The sequence below is a fragment of the Nicotiana sylvestris genome, chromosome 9 (assembly GCF_000393655.2).
Source record: "Nicotiana sylvestris chromosome 9, ASM39365v2, whole genome shotgun sequence".
Taxonomy (NCBI): domain Eukaryota; kingdom Viridiplantae; phylum Streptophyta; class Magnoliopsida; order Solanales; family Solanaceae; genus Nicotiana; species Nicotiana sylvestris.
The window spans coordinates 164374766-164390111 of NC_091065.1; the positions used below are offsets into that span (position 1 = coordinate 164374766).

Consider the following 15346-nt stretch of genomic DNA (forward strand, 5'->3'; position numbering starts at 1 on the left):
TCTTGACATGCAAAAAAGTTACTAGTATCTTTTATCCCCTTGTTTTGGTAAAATACTGTTTGAAGAGGATATATTGTAGGACTAGGACTCTGTTCATGAGGAATTATATACCATATACTATTGAATTTTGGACAAATGTAAGACAAGACTGAAACACACTGACAAGTTTAAACTAGCACAATTATTCTTGATCCTATGTTCAAAAATTTCTTGATCCTCCACAAAGGGTCGATAAAACAAATGTAGATTAGGGGTTATTATGTGTCTTATTTCTTAAATATTTACTTTCTCACATACTGTTATATATTCTTACTAGTTGTTAGGCTAAAGTAATTTAATGCTTGATGTATGGAGGATGAATCAAGCGGCAACTCTTAAGAGAAAAGTTCTGAATCCAAACAAAGCTCAAAGTCCAATGAAGAATATAGGTTTCGATTTCCAATATTGATCAAGTGCCGAACTAGCCAAAAAATTTTAGATTAAGAGAGAAAAGCTTGCAAGTGATTGCAACGATAAAGCTGCTAAAGAGCAGGCATTACTTGGAGTTAAAAGGAAGAATTATATGCCTGCAACATTAGAAGGACAAAGTAGACAGAGGTTAACTCAATCGGATGTGTCAGTTCAAAAGTTAGGAAGGAATAGATTACCGGTGTACAAATCAATCCAATCATCTTCAAGGGAAGATCTGAACACTTCACATAATATTGCAAGTAAAGGACAAATTAAACAAAGGTCAATACAATTGGAGGAGCCCATTCAAAAGCAAGGAATGAGTAAATTACATATGCCCACATCCATGATCCAATCATCTGCAAAGGTAGATCCTAACACTTTACATATGATTAGAAGAACACAATGTGAAGGAGAGAACCAACTTGATATCAAGAGCTACAAAATTGCAAAAAGGTAAAGACAAACTCAGTCCTACCGTCGACGAGTGTTAATCAGTTTCTAAAAAAATATGGGATACAAGTCGGTGGTGAAAAACATCCAGATAATCACCCAGAAAATGAAGTCATATTTATGTCCTCTCCAAGTATTGATGAGCGTGAAATAGAATTGGATAATTTTGCTGCACAAGATGAAGTTGGTGACGATGAATTTATTGGAGATGAGGATATGAACATCGATGGAGCTACAGGTGGTATGTCTTAAACCTTATAATTATTTTACATATTTTGATTTTTTTCTTCTTATGTCTTGCTTGTTATATAAATCTAGGGACATCAGAGAAGAAAAGAGTTTGAGGAAAAACAACATGTAAGAATATTCATGCAAGAAGTTTTGAAGAAAGAGAGGAGGTGACATTTGATAAAGGACAAGCAGTTGGACCAACTGACAAGAGAGTGTCTGATTTGACCAACTTTTTAGGAACAATTGCAAGGAATCCAAGATTTATCCCCTTGGTGCATACTAGTTGGCATGTTGTGTAAAAGGATATTAAGCAACGAATGTGGAAATATGGCAATGTATGAATAATCAATTTTTCAATTATATATTTTTTGTATTTTTCCTACTAAGAAAAGATATATATATATATATATATATATATATATATATATATATATATATATATATATATATGTGTGTGTGTGTGTGTGTGTGTGTGTGTTTGTGTGTGTGTGTTGTTTTGCACAATCCAAGTTCTTAATTCCAGCTGAAGGAGAGAAGTGGGTAATGACTGGTCTTCGTGATGCTTGGAAGCGACACAAGAGGAATATTAAGATAAATATTTTGATAAAAATGCTACTATTGAACAAATGCTACAAATGTCCCAATGGGATACCTGAAGTTCAGTTCCGTCAATTGATTGAGTATTGGGATAACGAAGATGTCTAAGTAAGATTAACCCGTGCATTTCTACATTTTCTACCTATTGTTGCAGTATATATTTTTTCATTTTTGATTTATTAATTCATATGCTTCCTTTGTTGTTAGGCTATGTGCCAATTGAATTCTGAAAACAGGAAAAAACAAAAGTGGAGGCATCAAATGGGACCTATTAATTTTGCAAGAGTGCGTGTGGCATTAGTAATATTTAGTCGACACTTTGTAATCTTACTTTTATTTCTTTTTGTACTTTGTCGGAACAAAGTGATATCTTTTTTATATCTTCTTTGATTTAATTTGTAGCGCACAACCAAAGAGAACAACGAGGAACCATCAAAGTCTGAAATGTTTATTACAACTCGTACAAAGAAAGGGAAGAAAGTTCATACAGATACTCAAGTTGCAATAGTAAGTCATGCTGCAAGTTAAGTCTTGTTATTGTATTTGCTGTTTGGCTTTTATGAATTGCTTGAAAAGGATTTTTAGCGTCAGAAGGACTTAATTCCATGGTATTTTTGCAACCAGCTAATAACTGTTTCTGCTATTATCTTTCTTTTTTTTCTTGTTCTTGTTGTTTGATGTCTGTATTGTCTCTACAAGTTTAATTTTGTTGTAGTGAAGATATGGTTGTAGTTGAGTGTATAAAATAAAAACGATGAGCTTTGTTATTATGTTCGAGTTTCTGTGTGTGTGTGTGTGTGTGTCTTAACTTGGACAAACACAGTTTGCTTGAATAATGTAATATTACGTCACGGACAAACAATGCTTTGATCTTGTTCTGTTTAAGTTCTTGCTGGTTTTTTAATATGTGGGTATTCAATAAATTCATTGGATTTTTCTATTTTCTTTTATTGTTTCTTTCTATCTTGATTCTGCAAATATGTGTAGATGATACTAAGAAATTACTGCTTTTGATTTTTGTGAAGTGGGTGAATAAGATAGTAATGTTGTATAAATGTATGTCTAATGTTGGAAATGAGGTTAAAGGTTTTTTTTAACTTTGATTGTAATTGTATAACCTGGAACTTTCTGAACTTCCAGAATGTGATTAATTTTAGTTTAGAAGGAGCCTTGGCGTAACGGGTAAAGTTGCTACGATGTGACCAGGAGGTCACATATTCGAGCCGTGGAAACAACCTCTTGCAGAAATGCAGGGTAAGAATGCTTACAATAGACCTTATGGTCCGGCCCTTCCCCGTACCTCGCGCATAGTGGGAGCTTAGTGCACCGGGCTGCCGTTGTTTAAGGTGTGAATTAAACTAGGTCATGGTTGTGCTAATTGTTGCTATTTAGCTGTCATGTTTTTAAAAAATAGTTATTTCAAAATACTTGCCTATCTTAGATAATTGTACTCTAATGAATGTGGGGGAGAAACTAATACGGTGAAAGCAAAAGTAGTTCTTAATAAATTGAGGTCAAATAATAAATAATGGTAATTTAGTTAAATTGTCCTTTTAATTAATGTTTCCTTAAGGGGTGCGCGAAAATCAAACATGACAAGTAAAGGGAACAGAAGGAGTATACTTCTACTTGTGAATTATTTTAGGGCAAATCCATGGGATGGAGAAATAAGTACATAATGCAAGATCATGTTTATAGAGTGAAGATGTACATAATTTTATTCATTTCATTATAGAAATATTAAGTGTCACCTCTGAACAGAAAAAGCTTAAATTTTGGACTTCTGTGGAGACAAATTATGAACAAGGGCACCTAGTTATAGGCAGTTTATTAGGATGTTATTCCTATTATAAGAGCATAGCACGAAATTAGAAACAAGACATTTGGAAAGGTTCAAAGGAGTTGAATTTTCATATCTTCCAATCTAGCCTAAATTCATGTCTTTGATGTGCCTTTCTTGGAAGTAAGAGCCTAAATTTTTATAACACAAAAGCTGCAGTGTAAATGCAAAAACCTTTTGCCAACAACTTCAGTTTGTTTGTTTCAGATTTACCTTTTTGTAGGTTGAGATTATAGTATGTACAGTTTACTTGTAAGTGATGTGCAATAATATTTTTTTTGACAGTCTGAACTTCAGAATCGTCAAAGTTCCAGAGAAACAGCAGATGATGCATTTAGGGCTGTATTTGGAAAGGAGCAGCCTAGTCGGGTTAGATGTTATGGTAGATCGATGACGACAAGCTCTCTGAAAAAAGATGAAGAAATCACCAAGCTTAAACAAAAGCATGCCAATGAAATAACTTCTCTGAAGGAAGAAATGAAGGAAATGATGAGAGAAGAAATGCGATGTTTTTTTAGTCAAATGGTGAAAAACAACCCTGGACTGGATTTTCATGATATACAAGGGTGTGTTGGATCTAATATTCCTTCACCAGTTGATGCAAATAGTGCACGAGCTATGAGAGTCCAAAATCTACTACATTCTTCTGGCTCAACTCACGCCCCAAGTCTTGAAAAGGTATTTATATTTCCCAATTTCAAAAACTACCTCAATCTTAACTTACAAAATCATGCTTTCTAACCAGTGTATACTATATATATGTTTCTTCCTAATTTTTAATTTTATTTTGAATGTGTAGGAAAATACGGGTGATGCAATTGGATATGGTGGTCACAAATCAATTTGATTCATTAAAGTGAATGGTGAAGTATTGCAATGTTCTATAGATTTTGCCAATAGGTCAAAGCTATGGTTCTGTTGCATCTATTTCTTTCATACTACTATTTTTCGAATCATACTTCTTTGTGGTTCTAATTGTTATCTATTGCTGCTCTATTTCAATTTTGATGACTAGTTGTTGTGAACTTGTGGACATTGGAGCATGTTTCTGTATAAATAACATTTTTGCTTTTGTATTTGTCTCACTCTTCCTCACCATCCCGCCCTAAAATAATGGCGTCAAGCTTTTGTTTCCTAACATGCAACTTTTATACAGGTTGCTATTGTCAAAGACATACGAGAATCAATGCTAGAAGAAGTTGAATTCAAGAAGGAGGCTGTAAATGTTGAGTCATTCAGGAGGTATTTAGAAGCCATGGGACTTACTAAGCAGGTCACTGCTCCAAAAGTCTACCCTCAATGTAGTACTAAGCGTGTTCTGACAATGGAGAGGCTATATGGAGTTCCTTTGACGGACTTAGACTCCATTAAGTCACTGGTTTCTAGTCCTGAGACCGGTCTTATTACTGCCCTTAATGTTTGGTGAAGACCTTTTGAAAAATTGGGATGTTTATTTTTATTGATTCTATAAATATGAATACATTTGGTTTTGTAGAGGTCTTTGCTAGTGAACTCTTGAATCAACAGTGCTTTATTACTATAGACAGTACACAAAGTATATTTCTTTGTTGAAATTTATTTTAAGTATATGCATTTGAATTATTTAATTTATTTAATTACTTATTATCTAATTTAATGCTTGAGATATGTGTGTGTGTGTGTGAGAATAGAATTTGATGCAAACTAATATAGTTTTTTAACCACAAAATTGTGGCTAATATAAGTATTTGAAAAATAATTTTGTAGTGTAGACAAAATTGCCACGCTTAAAAGAGGTGGCCATAGGGATTGTCAATCTGGCATTGTTACTGATAAATGTTGCTCTAGAAGCCACACTTTATAAGCGTAGCCTTTAACGTGACAAAGATCACGCTTCATAAGTGTAGCCTTATGTCATAAAAGCGTGGCTATATGAGAAAATATAAGTGTGGCCTTTGTATCGTATTGGCGACACTTTTAAAGTGTGGCTTCTAAGGCAACACCTACAAAGTGTGGTCAATAGTCAAAGGTTACGGTACTTTGGGTCACCCCCCAAAAAGTGTTGCCTAATGTCGTAAAGTGTTGCCTTTTCCCAAACGCTACACTTCTTGGCATCTTAGGCCACACTTCTCAGGGGTGGTTGTAGGCCTAAAATATTGTAGTGAGTGTGGAGATACTAGCCACATGGTGAGAGATTATCCTAGACTTTGGACTGATGTGTCACAAAGAGGTATTCAGGCAGGTAGAGGGCGCCCAATAAGGGGAGACCTGGCTCGTTGATGTATTCCATATAGTAGGCTTGAAGCCGGTGCGCCAGCTGAATGTCATTCAGGTACGAATTCGGTTTGTTATAGAGGGGCACTATCTGTAGTTCATCACAGTTCTGCTTATCGGGGTGAGTTCCCTTATTTGTTGTTCCATTTATGGGTGCATTTCATGATTTGCACTGTGCTTATGTGGTTATCCTGTTGGGAGGCTTTATGAGTGATAACCGTGTCTATCGTCTGTTTCTAGCCATTGTTGAGAGTTATGAGACTAGTAGTAAATTTCTGTTGTCTGTTTCGGTAGGTTTGATGTGATTTCTGAGTATTCTTGGTTACAAGCTGTGATTTTCATGCTCCACTAGTGTGGGAGTCAGTCCATGTTGTAAGTTTGTCGACGGAATTGATCCACTATGAGTTTCTAGATGGCATGATGTGTACCCTACTTGTGATTCAGTGTTGAGGGCGGGACCCTTGTGATTTCAGGTGATTTGATGTGTGAGACCGGGCTGTGTACCGCGGTAAGGGTTATATCAGTATAAGATCCTTGTGAGTCTTTTATATGCTTTCATTCTTTCTTGTTAGAATGTTCTGTAGATTAGTGTTTTAGAAAATTTGTGCTAGTCTGACTTGTTTGATAGTTCCCTTATGTGTTTTCCCTTCCCATATTCACTCATTTCCGTTCTATGCTTCTTGAGCTTTAGCTTGTGAGGCGTGTGCTCGTTGGTATTAGCTGAGATTTGGTTATTCGGGTGTTTAGTTATGTGGTTTTCGTGGTTATTGTATCATCGCCAGTGTTGTGGAGGTTTGAAAAGAGTTCCTATTGAATATGAGGCTTATGGCCGGTGTGGATTTGATCTCAGGCAAGTTTTGCTATCTGAAATGTTATTGTGGGCCTATGTGTGATGTGTCATGTTGTGTGGTTATGCCATGTGTGTGTTGGCATGAATTGAAGCAGCTGGTTGAGACTGATACCGGATATGGATTTAGAATCGGTTCTTTTGGAAACGGATGGAAGGTGAGAATTCTGGCTTGAAGGCCTATTGGTATTGCTAGAAAGGCTAAATTTCAGTTGAGATGGTGTCGTCATGCTTAAGTAGATTGGGGTGTCGTGGGATCACCCGCGGGTGCATGTTGGAAGTGTGCACTCAGTGTCTTGAGGACTTCGAGGCGAATCTTAGCACGTTCGAGGGTTTTAAGAGGGGGAGGATGTAACGACCCGACCGGTCATTTTGAGAAATTAAGCTCCGTTTAGCGGCATAAGGTCTGGAACAGCTTCAGAATATGAGTATTGATTTGTGTGCATGATGGAATTCGGTTTTCGGATGGTTTAGAGTCAAATTGGAAGAAGGAATCTAGTTTTGAAAGTTTGAACGGTGAAAAGTTGACCGGAATTATACTTTTGGGTAAACGGCCGCGAAATGGGTCGTGGATGATCTCAACAACTTCGTACGGTGATTTTGGACTTAGGCGCGCATCCGGATTCAGAATTGGAGGTCGGTAGAGTGAATTGAGGCATTTTTGGCGAAAATAAGAAAAATTGAAGTTTGGGAAATGAAGAAGTTTGACCCATAGTTGACTTTTGTGATATTGGGGTCGGAATGCAATTCCGAGAGTTGGAGCAGCTCTGTTATGTCATTTTGGACTTGTCTGCAAAATTTGGCGTCATTCTGAGTTGAATTGATAGGTTTCGGCATGAGAATTCGATATTTGAAGATTTGGAAGTTCATAAGCTTGATTTTTGGGTCAATTCGTTATTCCAGTGTTGTTTTATGTGATTTGAAACTTCGAGCGAGACCGTGTTAGGTTATGCGACTTATTGGTGTGATTAGACGGGGTCCCGGAAGCCTCGGGTGTGTTTCGGGTGGGCTACGGACCATTTTCCTCCTATTTTGATTTGTTGATGTTGCTGCTGTTGATATCCTTCTACGCGATCGCGAAGACTCTCCCGCGATCGCGATGCATTGTTGAAGACCACCTCGAAATCCCTCTTCGTGTTCGCATCTATCTCCTCGCGTTCGCGAAGCTCTGCTTATTTCTTCATCGTGTTCGCATTTCACCTCCCGCGATCGCAAAGGTCTATTTTTCTCTACTTCGCGATCGCGTCTGTAGTTCCGCGTTCGCATAGTAGGAATTTGGAGTTGGGGCAGTTGACTATTTTTCCTCTTCGCGTTCGCATGAGCCTCTTCGCGATCGCGTAAGCCCCCACCCACTGCTCTTCGCATACGCACCCCTTTCCACGCTATCGCAATGTGTATTTTTGGGCAGCCTCAAAATTTCTTCTACGCAATCCCGACCCTTCTTCCGCGATCGCGATGTACAAATACCTGGGCAAACAGAATATATCCCAAATTCGAGGGTTTCACCATTTTTATCTTATTTTGACTTCTAGAGCTCGGTTCTTGGCGATTTTTGAAGGGATTTTCACCTGGGCGACTTTGGTAAGCGATTCTCACTCGGTTTAGACTAATTTCCATGAATTTCCTCTTAAATTCATCCTTTAATTTCGGATTTTGAATGAAAATTTGATAAAACTTCATAGGCCGAATTATTGAGTTTTGATTGGGTTTTTGGCATCCGATTTGAGATATTTTTATATGGTTAGACTCGTGAGAGTACGAGGTTTCTGAAAATGTTAATTTCACCCGATTTCGAGACATTGGCCTGAGGGTTATTTTGGTCATTTTACCTAATTTCACGTCTTAGCTTTGAATTAAATCATAGAATCAGTTGCTTAAGATGTTATTTATGATATGTAATTGAATTGAATAGATTTGGGCCATTTGGAGTCGAGTACTCGTGGCAAGAACGTGCTTTCTAGTTGATTTTGAGCCGGTTCGAGGTAAGTATCTTACATAACCTTGTGTGAGGGACTTCCCCTTAGGATTTGAGTCTTCTTTGTTGATTGTGATCCATGTACGTGACGTGACGAGTGCTCGGACTTATTTGTGGAAACTTTGCCCTTTTAGGTTCGTAGATTCTTGTAATCACTAAGTAGGAAGTTGTTCTTGATATAATTGAGTTCCATATTACTAGTTTCACCTCTACATGTCTTACTTGGAATTAATTGCTTTTTGGTTTATCGTATTGCCTAATTGACTCTTACTTGTTTAGTTGAAGATCTGTACCCTTCTATAGTCACGTTATCTTTCATAACTGCTTGCCTTTACTTGGAAATCATCATTATCCCTCATTTAATTAATTGGTCTTAATTGAGGTTACGATTAGCTTCCCGCTGCTCATCCTTATTTGAAATCCTTGTATATTCTTCGTAACTTGCCCAACTCTGAAAGAAGTTAGATATCCTATGTTTAACTGACTTTCCTTATTTGAAATTATTTGATCCATGCTAACTTCCTTGTTGTTGACCTACGTATTATGGAATCGTTGCTTCACATTATTTTCTCCCTTGTTGAGTTGTTCTTATTACGCTCAGTATTCTCTGTTGTGGTTATTCCTTATGAGTTAGTTTTACCATCCCCTGGTGAACGGAAGTTCTTGAGTTGATTCCCTTGCCGTGTTCTTATAAATATTGTCATTTGTTCTGTTGTACTTGCGATGGTGGTGCATGAGGTTTCTGCCGTGCGGTTGTTGTTTAGGGGTTGCACGAGGTCTTTGTCGTGCTATTGTTGCTATTGATGTATTTCACATGCGGCGTAATAAGGGGGGATATGTTTATATACTTATATGTGGGTTGCGCATGTGGCGAAATAAGGTGGGAATATTATGATGCACATGTGGCAAAATAAGGCGGCACTTATTATATTATTATATGCACACGTGGCGAAATAAGGCGGGCTATGTCAGGGATTGATTGTAAAGAATTGTGACGACCTGTAGAGGCACTTCCTATTTTTGTCACTATTGTGATTGTGGGTTGCTTACCTGTATGAGCTTTATCGCATGGAATTTGTGAGGAAACATCGTACGTGTTGCCCGTTCTTCTTCTCATGTTTACTAGTTGGTAGAAATCTTGTTAAAGCACTTGCACAAGCATACACGTAGTTGAACACTCCTGTTAGAAGTGAAGTCCTCCTGCTTTTGTTAAGGGTAGAGGTACGTCATCGTTTAATCATTATATATGTGAGAGTGGCCCTAGTTAGCCAGTTAGTTGTCAGCATGACTGTGAGACTGATGGGGCACAGTAGGGGTGTTCATAAAAACCCGAAAAACCAAACCAAACCGAAAACCAAACCAAACCGACCAAAAAAACTGATACTTTTTAGTTTGGTTTGGTTTTGGTTTTGAATTTTAAAAACCGATCAAATTTGGTTTGGTTATGGTTTTACTAAAAAAATAACCAAAAAAAAACCGAACCAAACCGACTATAAAAGTAGTTATTTCAAATTTATTATTAAACTTATATATATGTATATTTTTTTACAAAGCTTCTAAAAATTTATTGTAAATGTTAATCGTTTGTACATTTAGAACAATTCTTTGCCTTTACATTCTAGTTTCATTGGTAGTTTTCTTTTGTTAAGAGTAAAAATTTATTTTATGTTAAAAATAATCTATTTTTAATTGAGTCCTTAAATTATTCATCACTATTTGATTCAATTATCATCAATATATCTTGGTAAATGATAAATTTCTCAAATGGCAATTGATTTGATAGCGTTACATTGAAAATGTAGTCGTCAGAATGTGTGTTTAGTAGTGTATGTCTTATATTTAAGGAAAAACCAATAAAAACCGAAAAGCCGACAAAAACCGACATAAACTGAATCGAGAAAAAACCGACTTAATTGGTTTGGTTTGGTTCTAATATTTGAAGAACCGACTTACTTGGTTTGGTTTCATATTAGGGAAAACCCGATCCAAACCGAACCATGAACACCCTAGAGCACATGATGCCAAGTGTTAGATTTCAAATGCTGGGATTCGTGAGTTGTGTTTTGTCCGAGATTCGGTAAGTTAGTGAAAATAGTTGGATAAGACCTTACGTGAACATCATCGTAGACTCTGAGTTATTGTTTTGTTTTCCTCTTACTGAGTTGTGACCTTAGGATTTGGATTGTGTTTTTGTTGTCGTTATGTACCATCAATTCTTATATTTTTGTTGTTACTCGTTGTTCTTTTCCCTCATTGTGATTGTAGCATTATTGGTCATTTCGTGTAGTCTTTACATAAATATATATATATATATATATATATATATATATATATATATATATTCCGTTGTTCCTATAATTATACTGTTTATTTGACCGATAGGTGTCTTGACTGTTCCTCGTCACTACTCCACCGAGGTTAGTCTTGATACTTACTGGGCACCGCTGTGGTGTGCTCATGCTACTCTTCTGCACATTTTTGTTGTGCAGATACAGGTACTCCCACTCAGTTCTGGCAGCCTTGGAAGGAGGCGTTTCGGTAGAGACTTCGAGGTATATCTGCTATGTTCACAGACCGAGGAGTCCCTTTCCAGCTTTCTATAATAAGTATAGCCCTTTTAGTATTTTTCCTTTGTTTAGACATTTTTGAGTTAGAGCCTCTTATGTATCCCTTAGCTTGTGATTTGTGAGATTCCGGGTTTTGGGAATTTTGTTAGCTTCAAGAGTTGTTATTGTATGTGCCGAGCGGCACCTTAAATGCTGTTTTATTTTACTAGTTCAGTTTTAATTATTTTCTTCCGCAATTATGGTTATATTCCGCATTGTTAGGCTTACCTAGTCGTAGAGACTAGGTGTCGTCACGATGGTTCATGAAGGGCGAACCGGGGCGTGACATAGTGGTAGTAACAACTGACATTCCTGCTAGACAGCAGTAGTTGTTGTGGCTGAGGATAGTGGTAATAGGTGGTGGGTAGTTGGTGGTTGTAGTCTTTATTGGTGGAGTCCAGTAATAGAAATGGTGATATTTATTATAGATTGATCATAATATCAGCAAACAAAATGATGTCGTGATAAAATTCGTTGTACCAAGGATTGATAATAATGATTAAAGTAGTTGTACTAAGTTAAGAACTAAATAATTGGAAGGCAAATGGCGTCCGTCCAAAAGTGAGGGAAGTCATATTTCTCCTTTTGGTGAAAATGATTAATTTTCTGGAAAGCATTTTTCAAAGTCTTCTAATTTTTCCAGACCCCACTTGTGGGATTATACTAGGTCGTTGTTGTTGTTTGTATTGATCTAGAAAGTATACGGTGAAAATGAACTATGAGTAGCTTATAACGTGATATATATACTTATAACACATGAATTTGTAGCCATGAAATAAGAAAAGATTGTTACCTAGTAGTTGAGGCCTGAGGGATCACCAGCTGCCATGAAATAACCTTTGCTTCATAGGAATTGTGAGTACAGAGTACCCAATTAGCAAAAGCATATTTTCTACCACTAATACTAGCAGTTCTAGTTGGACCAAACAAATCCATATGCAATAGTTGAAGAGGTTTAGTAGTAGAAATAATATTTTTGATTTTGAAAGATGAACGAGTTTGTTTTCCTAGTTGACATGCATCACAAATATAATCTTTTGAAAAAATATAGTTTTGGAAGACCAATGACAAGATCATGTTTAGAAAGTTTTTGAATAGTATGCATGCTAGCATGTCCAAGTTTTCTATGCCACATCCAAGGATCGTCAACCATAGAAGTAAGACATATTTGATCACTAAGGCTATCTATATTACTGATAGTATAGACATTCCTGTCTCTATTTCCTGAAAGGATAACTTTACCTGATTCATCTTTTATAAACCAGACATGCTTCTTAAAACGAACCTCATAGTCATTGTCACATAGTTGACTGATACTGAGAAGATTGTAACTGAGTTCATCGACTAGGTCAACTTCATCCACATCACATGTTGAGCTTAGGAAAGCTTTTCCAACTCTAATAATGTTTCCTTTTGATTTATCTCCAAAGGTAATTGTTCCTCCATCTAGTTTGGTGACTATTTTGAATAATTGTTTTGTCACCAGTCATATGTCTGGAACACGCACTATCAAGATACCATTTTTCTTTTCTATTATTCTTGCTATATTCCTGCAAAATAAAGTTACTTGTTTTTAGGTACCCAAGCCCGTTTGGATCCTAAATGGTTAGATTTCCGAGTTTGACTAGAGGATTTAGGTCGCTATACCCATCTCCTGTTGTCCTTGAACCTGCAACGATTAGAGGTGTGACCATGTTTTCCACAATAAAAACACGGTGGATTTCTGGGATTTTCAGAGCCTCTTTCTGCTTTGATTTTGTCCCTGCATTGGTTATTGTTGTGACCATTTTTACCACAATAAGAGCATGCATGAGAGTTTCTAGTTCTAATCAAAGAATTATGAGAGGCAGTTTGATTTGATTTGACAGAACTATGACTTGTGAATTTTTGTAATCTATTCAGTTGAAGTTGGAGTTCATTAACTTCTTCTTGAAGCATGTCATGCTCAATGTCATAAACTTCCAGCTTCAAGGCCCAATATTTCTTTTCTCTTTGGATATTTCTAAGTTCATTTAGAACTCTTTCAATATCTGCGAGAGCAACATCAACAAATTCATGAAGTTCATAACAGTTGGGACAAGTAGGAAGACATACCTCACTGGTTCCCTCGTCTGTCGTAAGGCCAAGTTCACCTCAGTCTTCTTCCTCGTCTACTCCTTCGTTTGTCATGAATCCAGGCTCTCCTGATTCCTCATTGTTATCATCTTTTATGGCCATGAAACACATGTTTGTAATTCTTTATGGTCAGATTCTTCTTCATCACTCCAGGCTCCAAAGGACTTCTTCTTTTGGAGGTTCTTGCTGAGCTTCTTCTTCAGTTCGAGACAATAAGCTTGAATGTGTCCATGTTTTCTACATTCATAACATCTTCAATCATTTTCATTGTTTGTCCCCCCTTTCTAAAGTTTGGTTTACCTCTTGTGCTATTTTTATTTTTCATCATCATGCTTGTTACAACTTGGGAGAGCATGACTATGTTTTCATCCTGTTCTCCTCCTTCCTCTGCTTCTTCATCTTCTGGTTCAGCCACAGTTGCTTTGAAGGCAACTATTTTTTTCTTTTTTGTTGAATTTGCCTTTCCAAAAGAGTTTTCTCAGAGGCTACTAGATCACCTCTAAGTTGATCATATGATATTTTGTCAAGATCCTGACATTTGAGAGCAATGACCTTGGGCTGCCAAACTGTGGGTAGACATCTGAGAATTTTTCTGAGTTGTTCTCCACTCTTTATTGTTTTACCAAAGGATTTTAGATCTCTAAGAATTTTGCTGAACCTGGAGAACATTCCCACTGCAGATTCTCCAACCTTCATTTGAAATAGCTCATACTCACGAACCAAAAGATTTATCCTTATTTCTTTTACCTTGTTGGTTCCTTCATATGTGACCTCCAATTTATCCCACGTTTCCTTAGCAGTTTCACAGCTTGAGATCTTTTCATATTTTTTACCACTGATAGCATTGTACAACATATTTTTTGCTTTAGCATTCACAGTTATAACAGTCGCTTACTCATCAGTATAATCATCCAAATCAAGTAGATCAGTTGATACTATGACTTGACAATTCTCATCTTTCCTTGGGGGAACTGGAAGATTTCCCTTTTTGATCACCCGCCAGACATTGATGTCATATGACATGGTGTAAGTTTCCATACGCACTTTTCAGTGAGAAAAGTGTTGTCCGTTGAAATATGGTGGTCGTACTTAAGAGGTTCCTTCTTGAAACAATGCACCAATGACTGTGTTCGATCCCATGATCCTTTCCTCACTAGCTGTTAAGCAAAGTTTGTGAGCCTGACTCTGATACCAATTGAAAGTACAAGATTGGGGGTGAATTGTAGTCAATTTAAAATCTTGGTCGACTAAGTCTGAGTTTAGTCGACTAGTTCTGAACAATAAACAACTTCAATGGAAATAAGATAAATTGATAGAAAAGTAAAAGAGGCGCAGCAGTTTTTATATTGGTTCAGTACTGATGTGGTACCTACGTCCAGTTCCCTTAGGTCACATAGATTCTTTTAGATCTTTGATAAAAGATTACAAATGTGATGGTTTTAGTTCGTTTACCATCAACGACATTCAGTAACAATAATCCTTTTGTAACATTGACACAACTCTTTTTTATGTTCTAACTCTTCCTATTTTCTGTGACACTTGTAGACTCAAGGATACAGCGTTTGTACTAAGAACTAGAAAGGCTTAAAAATAGTTTGCGTAGTTGTGTGCCTTCTCAGTTCTTTTGTTTCTTCCTTTATAGCCTTTTTGAGTCTTCTGCTTATTTGTCTTTTGGGATAGTATTGCAGCAATTCTAGGAGTCTTTTCCTTGTGAGACATATATGTCTAAGAGAATGACCCAAGGGTTGCCTCGTGAATCCAACTTAGAATGTTAGCTAGATTCATCCTTATTCCTTACGAATTGCCTCCTTGATTTTAGACAGTCTTGGTTGATTGCTTTCTTCATTCCAACTTTGGCGGATTGCTTCCTTCTTGACCTTCTACAGAATCTTCATTCCAATCTTGATTGCAACCGTGATTGACAGAATCTTGGTCAATCCTGATTGATTCCCTTCTTCTTAGGCTTGATTGATGTTCTT

General features: G+C 36.8%; 1 protein-coding gene across 1 annotated transcript; it reads right to left on the reverse strand.

The window, feature by feature from the left end:
- Positions 1-12273: 12273 nt before the first annotated feature.
- Positions 12274-14405, reverse strand: LOC138878543 (uncharacterized). Its single transcript, XM_070158231.1, has 6 exons — positions 14263-14405; positions 13920-14202; positions 13668-13827; positions 13130-13282; positions 12922-13014; positions 12274-12710 (listed from the first exon to the last, which is right to left on the reverse strand). Exons 1-6 carry the CDS (start codon positions 14403-14405, stop codon positions 12274-12276), a joined length of 1269 nt encoding a protein of 422 aa, XP_070014332.1.
- Positions 14406-15346: the final 941 nt, after the last annotated feature.